The sequence below is a fragment of the Oncorhynchus tshawytscha genome, linkage group LG23 (assembly GCF_018296145.1).
Source record: "Oncorhynchus tshawytscha isolate Ot180627B linkage group LG23, Otsh_v2.0, whole genome shotgun sequence".
In the NCBI taxonomy this organism is placed as follows: Eukaryota; Metazoa; Chordata; class Actinopteri; order Salmoniformes; family Salmonidae; genus Oncorhynchus; species Oncorhynchus tshawytscha.
In genome coordinates, this window is record NC_056451.1 from 22476581 (window position 1) to 22493156 (window position 16576).

Consider the following 16576-nt stretch of genomic DNA (forward strand, 5'->3'; position numbering starts at 1 on the left):
ACTTCTTTTGCAGACAATTTCATAATTCAATGCTTTTGATTGTGATGTAGCCTTAACCTTGGGCACTGCAAACTGCTTTGAAATGCATCGGGTTTTACTCTGATTGGGCTAGAAATGTATCAACCGGGTGAGGAAAATACGAACGTACAGGGTGATGTCATATCTCGCGAGAACAAACGAGATCCACCCGTTTTAACACGGGCTGGAAACCCTGTCTTACCCTCTTCCTCTCGCTGTCCACAAGCAAGGTAAAGGATGTCTGGTCTCCGGCCTTATTTGACCAACTGTATGACATTTTCGTGATAATTATTCTCCCATAACTGACCGCGTATACATTAAACAATCAATGAACAAATACCGGGTTTTCCGGAAAGTCTATAGAGTCCTGTAGATTATTTAGAATAAAATAAAATTGCATGCGGCACTCGCACGTAGCTTCCAGTGATGGCTGCCCCCATGCCTTTGCATTGGGCCTAAACATTTCTCGTTTATTTGTCCATTTTAGATAAGACAATTATGATATCTGCGCTAACGGTGTCTTCCATTTGAATGTGTTACGCTCGTCGGCAGTTGGGCTGTGATCCTTCTTAAACTGTCTTGATTTCTGCCTCGAATTTCTGATGTGGTTACATGTGTCGGTTTATAGGTTAATTGCTAGCATTGTGGCTAACTCCAGTTACCATAATTTTATTTAACGGTGGCCAGTTTGTTGGTGAGATGGTTTGCCCTGATATCAGTTTTTTGCTAAAATTGGACTTCAGATCATACAGGACTTCGCACAATATGAGTGATGTATATTATCACGATGTGAATGTTTTCCATCGCCGCTGTTTGACAGGAAGATAAGTAGCCTATGGAATTAGCTAGCCAACTAACGTTAGTTGCCTGCTTAAGCAAGCTGTTCATCACCCATCTGGCTAGTTAACTAACTAGTGAGCTAGATAGTGTGGTTTGCAGAAAGGTTATCAATAGTAGTGTATAGACGTGTAGTCATCAGATGAACTGTTTTGAGTATTGGGGCAGTCGAGTCATCCTATCGTCTGCACATAACTGTATAACTAACCTTAGTTACATGAGTAGCTAGGCTACATATTGAATGTGCTCAGGACCTCAATCTACCCAGGACATTCGTTGCAGTCTACATAGCATCAATCATACATTGTACCTCATACTGAAGTTCTCTACCTCTCTGGCAGATGCCTGGTGTCACAGTGAAAGACGTCAACCAGCAGGAGTTTGTCCGGGCCCTGTCAGCTTTCCTGAAGAAGTGAGTTTTCCACTCTGGTCTTTATAAGTATATGTAGTCGCATACACGTGAAGCGTTGTTCAATTTTTGGTTTGCAGTGCATTGAGCTTTTGTGAATGACTAACATACAGTTGAAGTCAGAGGTTTACATAGACTTAGGTTGGAGTCATTAAAACTCATTTTTCAACCAATCCACAAATTTCTTGTTACTAACTATAGTTTTGGCAAGTCAGTTCTACTTGTATTTCAAGGCCTACCTTCAAACTCTGTACCTCTTTGCTTGACATCATGGGAAAATCAAAAGAAATCAGCCAAGACCTCAGAAAAAAATAAAGGAGCCAATTCCGAACACCTGGGAGCCAATTCCGAACACCTGAAGATACCACATTCATCTGTACAAACAATAGTACCCAAGTATAAACACCATGGGACCACGCAGCCGTCATACCTCTCAGGAAGGAGACGCGTTCTGTCTCCTAGAGATGAATGTACTTTGGTGTGAAAAGTGCAAATCAATCCCAGAACAACAGCAAAGGACCTTGTGAAGATTCTGGAGGAAACGGGTACAAAAGTATCTATATCCACAGTAAAACAAGTCCTATATCGACAAAACCTGAAAGGCCGCTCAGCAAGGAAGCCACTGCTCCAAAACCACCCATAAAAAAAGCCTGACTACGGTTTGCAACTGCACATGGGGACAAAGATGGTACTTTTTTGAGAAATGTTCTCTGGTCTGATGAAACAAAAATAGAACTGTTTGGCCATAATGACCCTCGTTATGTTTGGAGGACAAGGGGGATGCTTGCAGGCTGACGAACACCATCCCATCCATGAAGCACGAGGGTGGCAGCATCATGTTGTGGGGGTGCTTTGCTGCAGGAGGGGCTGGTGCACTTCACAAAATAGTTGGCATCATGAGGCAGGAAAATGATGTGGATGTCTCAAGACATCAGTTAAATAATGGTCGTAAATGGGTCTTCCAATTGGTCAATGACCCTAAGCATACTTCCTAAGTTGTGGCAAAATGGCTTAAGGACAACGGTCAAGGTATTGGAGTGGCCATCACAAAGCCCTAACCTCAAATCCTATAGAACTTTTGCGGGAAGAACTGAAAAAGCATGTGCGAGCAAGGAGGCCTACAAACCTGACTCAGTTACACCAGCTGTCTGGAGGAATTGGCCAAAATTCACCCAACTTATTGTGGGGCGCATGTGGAAGGCTACCTGAAACGTTTGACCCAAGTGAATCAATTTAAAGGCAATGCTACCAAATACTAATTGAGTATGTAAACTTCTGACCCACTGGGAATGTGATGAAAGAAATAAAAGCTGAAATAAGTCATTCTATTCTAACATTTCACATTCTCAAAATAAAGTGGTGATCCTAACTGACCTAAGGCAGGGAATTTTTACTAGGATTAAATGTCAGGAATTGTGAAACTGAGTTTAAATGTATTTGGCTAAGGTGTATGTAAACTTCCCACTTCAACTGTATGCTTTTCCTGTTCCAGGTCAGGAAAGCTGAAGGTCCCAGATTGGGTGGACATTGTCAAGCTGGCCAAACACAAGGAGCTGGCCCCCAGCGACGAGAACTGGTTCTACACCAGAGCTGGTATGATTTTGATCATTGACATTCTTCCCTTCAGGACTACCTGTCTGCTCAGGCCGTTAGTCTAGTATGGTAGATCCAATCTGTTATTGGCATTGGTTTACCCCAAAATTGGCCACAAATGATTTTCCTGACTGTTAGTGCAGAAGTATGTAATACGGTTATTGACTCTGGCTATCAGTGGTGTTAACCTCTTCTCCCTCCCAGCTTCCACAGTGCGCCACCTGTACCTGCGTGGGGGTGCCGGTGTGGGCTCCATGACCAAGATCTATGGTGGTCGCCAGAGGAACGGTGTGTGCCCTGCCCACTTCAGTGTTGGCTCCAAAAACGTGGCCCGCAAGGTGCTGCAGGCCCTCGAGCTTCTCAAGATGGTGGAGAAGAACCCCAACGGGTGAGTAGAACCATGCTGGTTAGAACATCCCTAGACACTGAGCCAAGGTTGCCGTTGTCATTGGTCCTCATGGTTAGGTTTAGGGAAGCAAGCAGATCCTACATCTCTACTGAGCACAGAGGGAAACACCGGATATGAACTGTTTTATTACATCACCTAGTCCAGGTCCCAGAGCACCACTGGGTTGACGATTTTAAATTCACGCTTCATGCAACGCTTAAGAGTGATTTTTCTTTTTTTTCTTCCCTTGTTGAAAACATTTTGCCCACTGAACAAAACCGCATACAGACAAAGCATCTTACAAGTGCTCAATTTCATTAGTGTTGATTATATTATTTGCATGAAATCTGGATAAATGTACTAGATGTGCATAGTCACTTTAATAACTCTACCCACATGTACATATTACTTAATTTACCTCGACTAACCGCTGCACCCGCACATTGACTCTGTACCGGTACCCCCTGTTTATAACCTCACTGCTGTTATTTTACTGCTGCTCTAATTACTCATTTTTTACTTAACACTTATTTTTCTTAACTTCATTGTTGGTTAAGGTCTCGTAAACATTTCACTGTAGTCTACCTGTTGTATTCTGCACATGTGACAAATTTAGATGAATTTGCTCTGTTGCTGACTGAACCTCTTGTCTCACAGTGGTCGCAGACTAACCGCCCAGGGAACCAGAGATCTGGACAGGATTGCTGGCCAGGTGAAGTCCTTCTCTTTACCCCACCAGCAGTTTTTGGTTACCTACCTTCTGGGGAGTCCATGGGTTGTGTGGGCCTGTTCCAGACAAACGGCAAAACTAAGTTAAATCAGGACCTTTTGGGGGGGGGGCTTATTTGTCCTTTCATACGTTCAAGTGGAACCTGTTTTGTGTTGTGTTTTTTGCATATTCCACTGAGACGCCCTCAGTGTGGTCACGGCCAGGCATCAGCTGTTATTGACTGATACCCTGGAGCAGATGGGGTTAAGTGCCTTGTTCAAGGGCACATCGGCAGATGTTTTATTTAGCCTGCTTAAGGAATCGAAACTAGTAACCTTTCAGTGATTAGCCTAGCGGTTAGAGCGCTGGGCCATCTGCTGCCTTGCTTGGCTGGAATAAAGGCTTTATAGGCCCAAGGCTCACCGGGACCAGGGTACTGCCTCGTACCTCACCATATCAGGCCTGTGGGCCCTTATCTAAAAAGTCCATTCAAACATGTTTTGTTGCAGAAATAAGTTTTTCATCACTGAAACATGTCACCCTGCACTTTGATGATAGAACATCCCACAGTGCACGTAACGAGAGCATTAGCACAGTGTTGACAAGCATTCAGCCTGCCTTTTGAATTCAGCCAGCTGTCCTTGGTCTAGATTTATTTTCTGACTTTGCTCCTGAGCCTCACAGCCTGCATAAAGAATGTCAGTCTTATTTATATTTAAAAAATGACTGCGGTAAAAAGAAACAGCAGCTCAGCCACTGTTGGCAGCAATCTGTCTGCCTAAGAGGAACAACAGTGTGACAATCCAAGGGTAAACAAGCAGAGGGGATTTCATGCTGACTGAATCCACAGTATGGTGCAGCTTTTCCCCTCTTGGTCCTTTGTAATGAGCTGAATTTAGATGCACTAACCTGGACCTCCCTGGCTGCTAGATGGTGGCGTCATCAATCGGCAGGCTTGGCTTCCCCCTGTGGTGATTTTGATGGTTTAGAAATAGTTTTTATCCCGAGGAGCTAGGTATGGCATGTGCTGTCATGACATGATTGGCATTTCTGAGGGGTTCTAGTGAAGTCATTGTCCTCGAGCTGTTTTATTCCTCATTACTTTGTTAGATCGAAAGCCCACTTACTCACTGACGTAACCTCTGAACAAATCTGCAGCACTAAATCTTGTCTTGTTTTGATTTGCTTCCCCAGGTCGCAGCTGCGAAGTTGCCCCCCAAGGCTGCCCCCACAGTTTAATAAATATTTTTTGGAGAAGGTGTAATCTTGTCTGTTCTTTTTTCAAACCTGAGCAAGTTGGGATTTATCAACAATAGATGGAAACTTTGCTTTCATGGGTTTATGGTTTTGCATACCGATGTTGGCTATGTAACCTCTGGTCTTGATGTCATTGGGGGACTAGATTGAAGTGTAGGTGTTTTTGGGATGGTGGTCTGTTTAGTCTGCACAATGGTTTTTTGTTGAATTCCAATAAACTTTCAAAATATTACTCATATTGAGTTTAGTTAAATTCTTACCCTGTCATACCAGTAACAAACTATTTGTCAGTCTTAGCTATGCATAGCTTCAAACTGTTAAACCATCATTGATCTTTGGGCTGCTAGTTGTCTTGACATCGGCCATACGTGTATGAGAATATGGCTTGATGCGACAGTGCCATCTAGAGGAGACTGAACTTGATTACAGCTCACCCAGCAGAAATGTCTCACACTGAGGGGGTTCAGTGCAGTCTTTGGACCTAAGCTGGTCGCCTGTTTTTCTGCCGTTAAGGCGGAGACATGAGCATCTCTTTATTATACAGAGCTGTGACTACTGCTTCCAACAGACATTTTGTTTGTTCACTGATCACGTAAATAAATTTAAAAAAGTTAGATGCCTTAATACGAAAGTTTCTTAAAGTATACTGAACCAATATAAATGTAAGATTTTTTGAGGGTGTGCAATTGGCATGCTGACTGCAGTAATGTGAACCAGAGCTGTTGCCAGATAATTTAATGTTAATTTCTCTACCATAAGCCACTTCCAATGTCATTTTATAGAATTAGGTAGTACGTCCAACTGGCCTCAGCTGCAGATCACATGTAACCACGCCATCCTAAGACTTCCACATCCGGTTTCTTCACCTGCTGGATTGTCTGAGTCCAGCCACCTGGACAGCTGATAAAACTGGGTTTGCACAACTGAATAATTTCTGCACTGCCAGGCACTCTGAGAAGCTCATCTGCATGCTCGTCCTCACCAGGGTCTTGACCTGACTGCTGTTCAGTGGGCAAATGCTCACCGACGACCACTGGAGAAGTGTGCTCTTCATGGATGAATCCCGGTTTCTACTGTACTGGGCAGGTGGTAGGCAGTGTGTATGGCATGTGGGTGAGCGGTTTGCTGATGTCAACATTGTGAACAGAGTGCCCCATGTTGGGGTTATAGTATGGGCAGGCATAAGCTACAGACAAACACAATTGCATTTTATTGATGGTAATTTGAATGCACAGAGATACCGTGACGAGATCCTGAGGCCTATTGTTGCACCATTCATCTGCCGCCATCACCTCATGTTTTAGCATGATAATGCATGGCCCCGTGTCTCAAGGATCTGTACATATTCCTGGAAGCTGAAAATGTCCCAGTTCTTCCATGACCTGAATACTCACCAGACAGGTCACCCTTTGAGCTTGTTTGTGATGCTCTGGATCGAAGTGTACGACAGCGTGTTCCTGTTCACTCCATTATCCAGCAACTTTGCACAGCCATTATTGAAGAGGAGTGGGACAACATTCCACATGCCACAATCACCAGACTGATCAACACACATGCGAAGGAGATGAATAAGGCAAATGGTGGTGACACCAGATATGGCTGCTTTTCTGATCCACGCCACTACCTTTTTTATGTTATCTGTGACCAACAGATGCTTTTGTATTTCCAGTTATGTGAAATCCATAGATTAGGGCCTAATGAATTTATTTCAATTGATATCCTTATATGAAGTGTAACTCAGTAAAATCTTGGAAATTGTGCCATATTGCGTTTATATTTTTCTTAGGTGTAGATTTTTTTGTGTATTTACTGTTACTACAACAAAGAAATACTTAAATATATAATTTTGTCCATGAAACGTTACATTAAAATGATGTAGGATTCCATTCATTCCTATGGACGATTGTGCCTTCTGAGGAGTACCAATATGGCAGACTGTCTTTAAAGCTTCATATTGGCAAATGCATAGTGTTGCAATCTAGTGTTCGTATACATGATTGGTCCAGACTGGCTGCTTCTTATAAAGTAATGATGGGTCTTTACCACTTTAAGTCAATACCTGTATTTCCTCAGTAACTGTAATGCACAGGCCCAATTCTTATAATCCCTTGCCACCTATGCACCTGGAGGCAGGAATGGACAGGTGTTAGCATGGCAAAAGATGAACTAAACCCCTGCAATACGACATAAGCAGAGGATTTAACCTAATGCCTTATGATGAGACGGCCCCTGTTGTACCGCAGATATCCACCAGAGAGCGACACAATACAGGGAATGTTTTCACCTATTGGGTTGCCATCCAAAGAGATGACTAGTCTTTATGGTCTCTCATGCTAGAGGTGGAACAAGACATAATTTATTTTTATATATTTAACTAGGCAAGTCAGTTAAGAACCAATTCTTATTTACAATGACGGCCTACCCCGGCCAAACCCGGACGATGCTGGGCCAATTGTGCGCCACCCTATGACACTCCCAATCATGGCCAGATGTGATACAGCCTGGATGCACTGAGACCAATGGTTTTCAGCGCATTTTCACAGCCATGTAACTAGGAACTTTAGTTTTTGGACATTTATGAGACTATAATCTCTGACGCAATTATGCCACATTTTAGTGCTGGGTTTTCCAGATTAGTGAGACAAGGGGCCAGATTCAATCAGATCGCGATGCACGTTTTAAAGGCAACGTTCCCACGTTCGCGGAGAACACATTAATGGTAAATGTTGAATATGTTGGCGCAATCTTTTAAATGTCAATCGTGCTATAACGCAGATCTTCCATGGTCCAGATTGAATCTAGGTTCAGAGTTTTGTGGCGTGGCAATGCTTGTTTTCAATTCAAACGGTCAGATGTAAAGGTTAAAACAGCCATATGATCATTTCATTCTGTTTAATTAATTCCCTTTTTAGGATTTAGAGATGGTGTCATAGGCCTACTCCAGAGGAGGCTGGTGAGGGGAGGACGGCTCATAATAATGAATGGAGTGAATGTAATGGCCTCAAACACATGGAAACCAGGTGTTTGATGTGTTTGATACCATTCCATTTCAGCCATTACTATGAGCCCGTCCTCCCCATTAAAAGTGCCACCAGCCACCACTGGCCTACTCAAACCTTTCAGTTGTACTCATCTATTCCATGGCCACACACAGCAAAGCTGAAATGAAACAGATTGCCATATTTGCTCTGAGACTGTTACTAACAAGTGTGGCTGTTTGTACTGGCTTCTGTGTTTGTGTTCTGTGTTTGTGTTTGGGTGTCAGATAGACAGTGTGTGTTTGTGTGGTACCACGTGTGTAGTGTTGATTTCTGAACACTAAGCCTGCTGTGTTTGCCAATCTCTCATCCACTGACTACTGGGGCTTTGTGTGTGTGTCAAGTTCTTAAGTAGAAATACTTTAAAGAAAATAATATGCTTTTTTCTCCGTACATTTTCCCTGACACCCAAAAGGACTTACAATTTGAATGCTTAAGAGAAGAGGAAAATGGTCCAATTCACACACTTATCAAGAGAACATCCCTGGTCATCCCTACTGCCTTTGATCTGGCAGACTCAGTTAGTTTGTAAATGATGTCTGTTGGAGTGTGCCCCTGGCGTCAAAAAATAAATACTATAATAATAATAAGGAAATCGTGCCATCTTGTTTGCTTAACATAAGGATTTTGATGTATTGCATTTACTTTTACTCAAGTATGACTATTGATGAGTTTTTCCACCTCTGGTGTGTGTGCATGCGTGCATCTGTGTAGGTACACTGGCCAGCTCTGCCGGTGTATTCCCTTGTCAAATGTATACAAGACTGTCTCGTCTATTTTTCATCAATAATCATAACACCGCTCCATCAAGTTTCCCCCGTCTCTCAGGTGATATTAATCAGTAGACTTACCTACCTCTGTCTCATCCCCCTCTCTCTCTGTTTCTTCCTCTCCCTCCCTGTTTTTGAATAACAGCTGTTCTGGAACACCTGAACCCCTCCCTCCTCCCTCCCTCCCTTGGCTCCCTCTCTTTCTCTACTCTGTAATTTTGAGGAGATAGGAGAAGGGTAAACATGTCCTTGAGTGATCGGGAGAAATGTGTGGAATGCACCAGAGGAGGTGAGTGTTGTTTGTTCACTTGCTGCTGTTAGACAGAGGCTCTGTCTATCACCAAGCTGCTCTGCTAGGCTTTACTCTCATCTCCCATTGTTCTCAGAATGGAGGGAGAAAGCGCTTGCTTTTAATGGCAGTCTTTTATTCTGGCCTTTTATTTGTGTATATGTGTGTGTGGAGGGGGAGTGTGTGTCGAGGGGGAGTGAGTGTGTGTATATATGTGTGTGTGTGGAGGGGAGTGTGTGTGTGTATATATGTGTGTGTTTGGAGGGGAGTGAGTGTGTGTGTGTGTGTGTGTGTGTGTGTGTGCGCGTGTGTGTGTGTGTGGGGGGCAGAAAGATAATTACCGGTGTGGTCCCCAACAACAGCAATTACCACTGTGAAACAATTATCAAATGAACTTAATGCATATCATAGTGTTTTAGCCATTCAGTACTGTAGATTGGAGGCAGCTGCACCTAGTCTTGGCCTGAATAGAATACGCTGACAAAATGGATGTAGTCTAGGATCCTACATCCTCAGGCTGCTACCAGCTGATAACTGGAAAATCTCTCTGCCGTACTACTCTCAAAAACAGTAAAAATAGCACCACTATCATGAGGTTTTTCCAACTCCCAACCTGTCTCCCTCTCCCTCACACCCACCCTGCCCCCCTCCTTATCCCCCCTGGCAGGGCCTCCTTCAGAGGAAAGACGAAGACTACCCACAATTCTTAATGTTGCCAGATCAAGACTGAGACTTTCCTCCGAGTCCATCGCCACTGAGCAGCTTACTGTTTCTCCTGTTCCACATCCCAATGGGTTTTTAGAAACACTGTTGTGTTGTGGTGGATGATATTATCTCCACTTTCACCAGATGAATCAGCTGTGTTTCCTGTCCACACCAACATCCCAGGGACCCAACACAATGTCAGTGTGTGGTAGTAAATTATCTAAATACTGGCAGTCTACTCAATTCTCAACAACACATTGTTATCGTGTGAGTTGATGCCATGAGAGGAGTGAAGTCAACGTACAGAGGGAAACCAGTGGAGGCTGGTGAGGGGAGGACGGCTCATAATAATGGCTGGAATGGAGTGAATGGTATCAAAACATGGTTTTCATATGCTTGATACCATTCCATTCACTCCATTCTACTCCATTCCAGTCATTATTATGAGCCGTCCTCCCCTCACCAGCCTCCACTGAGGGAAACCCATAGTAAAGCTCATTAGCTAAACCAACAGAGAGAGCTGAAGGGCTGGTAGAAGGGTTGGGCTCTGGGCTTGCTGCATGTGTGTGTTTATAGTTTTAGTCCTAGGGAAATGGGCTGAGGTTAAACTATTCTATGAGCTGGAGTAAATCTCTAAAGAGCTTGGGTAGCAACCTCCCAGTCCCAACCACCCAATTCTCAGTGCCTTCATTGTTGTATGTATACTGTAAATACTTAGAGTTAATCCACAGGAGTGCCTTCAGTTGTAGTCGGTCCCTTGTGTGCCTCAGTAGGTCTGTAGTAGTTAAGTGACAAACTGGTGTGTGTGTGTGTGTGGCACAAGTTTGAGGTTAGCCCCTTGTCTGTCTGTAGACTTTGATGAGCGGCACAAAACTTGGTCTGCATGAGCGTGTGTGTGTGTGTGTGTGTGTATGTGTGTCTTGCTACTTGGTTTCTGTATGCAGGCACAACTGATCTGTCATCTTGTGTTTGTGTTTGGGGCAGGTGGTGTTAACTGGCAGTGTACCGCCCAGCCAGCCTGGCACCGTGTGTGTGTGTGGTACTGCCCCCAGCCGGTGTGTGTGTGTGTCTTTCCTTTGCTCGATTGGTAGATTGCTGCCTCAATCCCCCCCACCTGTCACAGAGGGTGGGGTTGGTGGGGTGGGGGTTGGCTGAGAGGGAAGGCACAGAGCAGATGCTTTTTACACAGACAAACACAGGCGATAGATAACTTGGCACTGGGACAATGAGTCTCTCTCTCTTTTCCAAAGAATAGATGGGGAGATAGAGAGGGACCCCGGAGAGAGAGAGGGACCCCGGAGAGAGAGAGGGACCCCGGAGAGAGAGGGGAACCCGGAGAGAGAGAGGGACCCTGGAGAGAGGAGGACCCTGGATAGAGAGAGGGACCCTGGATAGAGAGAGGGACCCTGGATAGAGAGAGGGACCCTGGATAGAGAGAGGGACTCTGGATAGAGAGAGGGACCCTGGATAGAGAGAGGGACCCTGGATAGAGAGAGGGACCCTGGATAGAGAGAGGGACCCTGGATAGAGAGAGGGACCCTGGAGAAAGAGAGGGACCCTGGAGAGAGACAGGGACCCTGGAGAGACAGGGACCCAGGGACCCTGGGGAGAGAGAGGGACCCTGGAGAGAGGGACCCTGGGGAGAGAGAGGGGACCCTGGAGAGGGGAGAAGAGGGGACCCTGGAGAGAGGGGGAGAGAGAGGGGGACCCTGGAGAGAGAGAGGAACCCTGGAGAGAGAGAGGGACCCTGGAGAGAGGGGGACCCTGGAGAGAGGGGGACCCTGGAGAGAGGGGGACCCTGGAGAGAGAGGGGGACCCTGGAGAGAGAGGGGGACCCTGGAGAGAGGGGGACCCTGGAGAGAGAGAGGGACCCTGGAGAGAGGGGGACCCTGGAGAGAGAGAGGGTGGTAGTAGAATAGGAGTGGGGGTAAAACAACAGACTTGTCAAAAGGTGATTAAGCTGTGCATGTTTGCTGACAGAAAACACTTCCCTACCTATCTAGAAATCTAAATACTGGCTACTGGGCTATTCTAACCCCCTACCTTCCTTCCCACCTTTAGCTTGTCTTCATATGTGTTGCTGCCTTGCTATGTTGTTGTCTTAGGTCTCTCTTTATGCAGTGTTGTCTCTCTTGTCGTGATGTGTGTTTTATATTTATTTATTTTCATCCCAGGCCCCCGTCCCTGCAGGAGGCCTTTTGCCTTTTGGTAAGCCGTCATTGTAAATAATAATTTGTTCTTAACTGACTTGCCTAGTTAGTAAAGGTTAAATAAAATAAATAAAAATATCCTCATCCCTCCACCCCCTCCTCTCTCACTCTGTCCTTCTTTTTCTCCTCAGGTCTCTCATTTAAATTAAATTCAAGGGCTTTATTAGCATGGGAAACATATGTTAACATTGCTAAAGCATGTGAAGTAGATAATAAACAAAAGTGAAATTAACAATACAAATTAACAGTAAACATTACACTCACAGAAGTTCCAAAAGAATAGAGACATTTCAAATGTCACATTATGTACTGTATATATATATATACATCTCTGTTGCTCCTTCTTCCACTTCACCCTCTTGGCTACTTCCCCATTCTCCCCTCTCCTATCTCTCCCATTATAACCCCCCCCCCCCTGCTGTCTGGCCCTGTCTTCTGAAAAGCCTTGCCACCATATTCCGTTTTGGCTTTCTGCTACTCTCCAAAGTTAATTCCCTTGATACATTCATCATCCATTATAGAAATCATTTTTAATCACATTTTTAGACATGCAGATTTATGTACATATTCAGGAGGTTGAGAAACACAATGGCCAAATTACTATAAAAGTCATTATGATTACAATGGCCTGAATTAATTAGTATAATCTCTGACAACTAGAAAATTAAAGATAAAGATGGCTTATCATAGAGAATTAGTATTTATGACCGAGAGGGTGTGAAACTTTGATAAGCCAATTGAATGGCCTGCCTTAGTGAGATGTCTTTGTGCGGAGTTCTGTGGGTGTCCCTTTGGGGTTAAACACACACTCTGCAGCCCCCCTCTTTAGATTACACTTTGCTCCGATATGCTGTTTGCATGTGTGTGTGTGTGTGTGTGTGTGGTGGGGGTTCATAAGGTTAGAGAGCTCATTTAGGGTCCCTGTGAGGCGATTGTGTGTTTGTCCCCTGGTCCCTCACTTCTCTCTTCTACACAGTGATCTCTGACCCCAGCCTCTCTCCTCTCTCCCCTCCCCCCAGGCATATTCCAATGCTCCCTCTTTAGCCTAGATCCCTACTTGACCCCCCCTGTTTTACTCCTCTCTCTCCCTCTCTCTCTCCCTATAAATATATATATATATATATATATATATATATATATCTTTCTCCCTCTCTCTTTCTCTCCTTTCCTCCGTCTGTCTTTCTACAGCCTCCCTTTCACTCTCTCATTCCCTCTTACAAAAAGAGGTTTCTGTCTTTGTCCTTGTAACCAGGAAGCACTGTTAGAGTATCTTATCCCCTGAATGGCCAGATAAACATATCTGTCCTTCAGAGGCATTGCCCCAATGTTCCTGTGTGTCTGTGCGTGTGTTTGTGTGTGGGTGCCCTGTCTATCAGGTGAAGAAGGTTGAGGAAGAGCTTGAATTCAGTCCAAACTTTGTCTGCTTTCAAATCCTTTCTTTCCCATTTTTATCTCTGCCTCTAATATACTTGAACTCACTAGGACCACCTTCATAGTATTCTACTCTGCACAATCTCTGCAAATGGTAATGCAGCATTCATTTCCTAAGCCATTCTAATGCATTTCCCATCATTCAAATCACCTTGTATGTACATAGCATCAGTAGAGGCTTTAAACAGTGCATTCAGAAAGTATTCAGACCCCTTGACTTTTTCCACATTTTGTTACGTTACCACAATTTTTCTAAAATATATTAAATACATTTTTTCCTCATCAATCTACACACAATAACCCATAATGACAAAGTGAAAACATATTTTTTTAAATGTTTGCAAATGTATTTAAAATAAGTATTCAGAGCCTTTGCTATGAAACTCCAAATTGAGCTTTGATGCATCCTGTTTCCATTGCTCATCCTTGAGATGTTTCTACAACTTGATTGGAGTCACCTGTCTATATCAGGTCTCACAGTTAGCAGTGCATGTCAGAGCACAAACCAAGCCATGAGGTCGAAGGAATTGTCCATAGAGCTCCAACACATGAACACAGTGGCCATCATTCTTAAATGGAGAAGTTTGAAACCACCAAGACTCTTCCTAGAGCTGGCTGCCCAGCCAAACTGAGTAATCGGGGGAGAAGGGCTTTGGTCAGGGAGGTGACCAAGAACCCGATGGTCACTCTGACAGAGCTCCAGAGTTCCTCTGTGGAGATAGGAGAACCTTCCAGAAGGACAACCATCTCTGCAGCACTCCACCAATCAGGCCTTTATGGTAGAGTGGCCAGACAGAAACCAATCCTCAGTAAAATGCACATTACAGCACGCTTTGACTTTGTCAAAAGTCATCTAAAGGACTCAGATCATGAGACACAAGATTCTCTGATCTGATGAAACCAAGATTGAACACTTTGGTCTGAATGCCAAGTGTCACATCTGGAGGAAACCTGGCACCATCCCTACGGTGAAGCATGGTGGTGGCAGCATCATGCTGTGGGGATGTTTTTCAGTGGCAGGGACTGAGAGACTAGTCAGGATCGAGAGAAAGATGAATGGAGCTACGTACAGAGAGATCCTTGATGAAAACCTGCTCCAGAGCGCTCAGGACCTCAGACTAGGGCAAAGGTACACCTTCAAACAGGACAATGAGCCTAAGCACACAGGCAAGATAACACAGGAGTGGCTTCGGGACAAGTCTCTGAATGTCCTTGAGTGGTCCAGCCGGAGCCCGTTCTTGAACCCGATCAAACATCTCTGGAGAGACCTGAAAATAGCTATTCAGCGATGCTCCCCATCCAATCTGACAGAACCTGAGAGGATCTGCAGAGAAGAACGGGAGAAACTCCCCAAATACAGGTGTGTCAAGCTTGTAGCATCATACCCAAGAAGACTCAAGGCTGTAATCGCTGCCAAAGGTGCTTCAATAAAGTACTGAGTAAAAGGTCTAAATATTTATGTAAACGTCATATTTCAGTTTTAAATGTTTAATATATTTGCAAAACATTTGAAAAACCTGTTTTTGCTTTGTCATTATGGGGTATTGTGTGTAGATTAATGAGTAGGAATTGTTTTTATTTCATCAATTTTAGAATAAGGCTGTAACAACAAAATGTGGAAAAAGTCAAGGGGTCTGACTACTTTCTGAATGCACTGTATATATATAAATGATATATGGAATCACTGTTATGCTTTAATGTTATATTTAATGTCATTCATAAGACCACTCCGATCCTCCATGTGTCTGTAGGCCTATGTAGTCTTGTATATAATGATATATCGAAACCATTGTCATCTTAAAATGGCAGTTTCATCTATTCCACAAGACCCCTCAGATCCATGGTAATGGCCTTGTATTGGATGACATATGGCAATCATAGGAATCGTCACTGCAGGGCAGTTTTGAACATTGACACCAATCATAAGCCCCTCACTGTTCCACCCCCCATTACTAGCAAGCCAAACGACAGGCATCCATCTTAGATCTTACAGTGGAGCTTTTGGAATGGTCTGACTCTCCCAGTGGTTGGTATACCAACATTAAGCTAACATTATGGAATGGTCTGACTCTCCCAGTGGTTGGTATAACAACATTAAGCTAACATTATGGAATGGTCTGACTCTCCCAGTGGTTGGTATACCAACATTAAGCTAACATTATGGAATGGTCTGACTCTCCCAGTGGTTCATTAAGCTAACATTATGGAATGGTCACTGACTCTCCCGGTGGTTGGTATACCAACATTTAACATTATGGAATGGCTAACATTATGGAATGGTCTGACTCTCCCAGTGGTTGGTATACCAACATTAAGCTAACATTATGGAATGGTCTGACTCTCCCAGTGGTTGGTATAACAACATTAAGCTAACATTATGGAATGGTCTGACTCTCCCAGTGGTTGGTATACCAACATTAAGCTAACATTATGGAATGGTCTGACTCTCCCAGTGGTTGGTATACCAACATTAAGCTAACATTATGGAATGGTCTGACTCTCCCAGTGGTTGGTATAACAACATTAAGCTAACATTATGGAATGGTCTGACTCTCCCAGTGGTTGGTATACCAACATTAAGCTAACATTATGGAATGGTCTGACTCTCCCAGTGGTTGGTATACCAACATTAAGCTAACATTATGCGTATGCCTGCGGGCCCTGGGCCAGTGCAGTAATGAAGAGAGGGTCATGGTTGCCTGCCTCATGATGTATAAATTGTTCATGGGCCCAGCGTCTCTCTCCCCTTCATCAGACTATAACAGCTGAGACCAGTGTTCCCTGCTACTGTACTGCTCTGCTCTGTTCTTACCAGCCTCGCTAGGACACTGGAATCTCATGAATAGAAATACTGTTAAATGGCAGCCCCCTAGACATTACCTGTGTGTGCGTGTGTGTGTGTGTGTGTGTGTGTAATCCCTC

General features: G+C 44.1%; 1 protein-coding gene across 1 annotated transcript; it reads left to right on the forward strand.

Annotated features, from left to right (window-relative positions):
• Window positions 1-164: 164 nt before the first annotated feature.
• On the forward strand, window positions 165-5447 carry LOC112235406 (ribosomal protein S19). Its single transcript, XM_024403852.2, has 6 exons — window positions 165-248; window positions 1197-1267; window positions 2757-2857; window positions 3062-3245; window positions 3903-3957; window positions 5149-5447. Exons 2-6 carry the CDS (start codon window positions 1197-1199, stop codon window positions 5191-5193), a joined length of 456 nt encoding a protein of 151 aa, XP_024259620.1. The 5' UTR covers window positions 165-248; the 3' UTR covers window positions 5194-5447.
• The last annotated feature ends 11129 nt before the right edge of the window (window positions 5448-16576 follow it).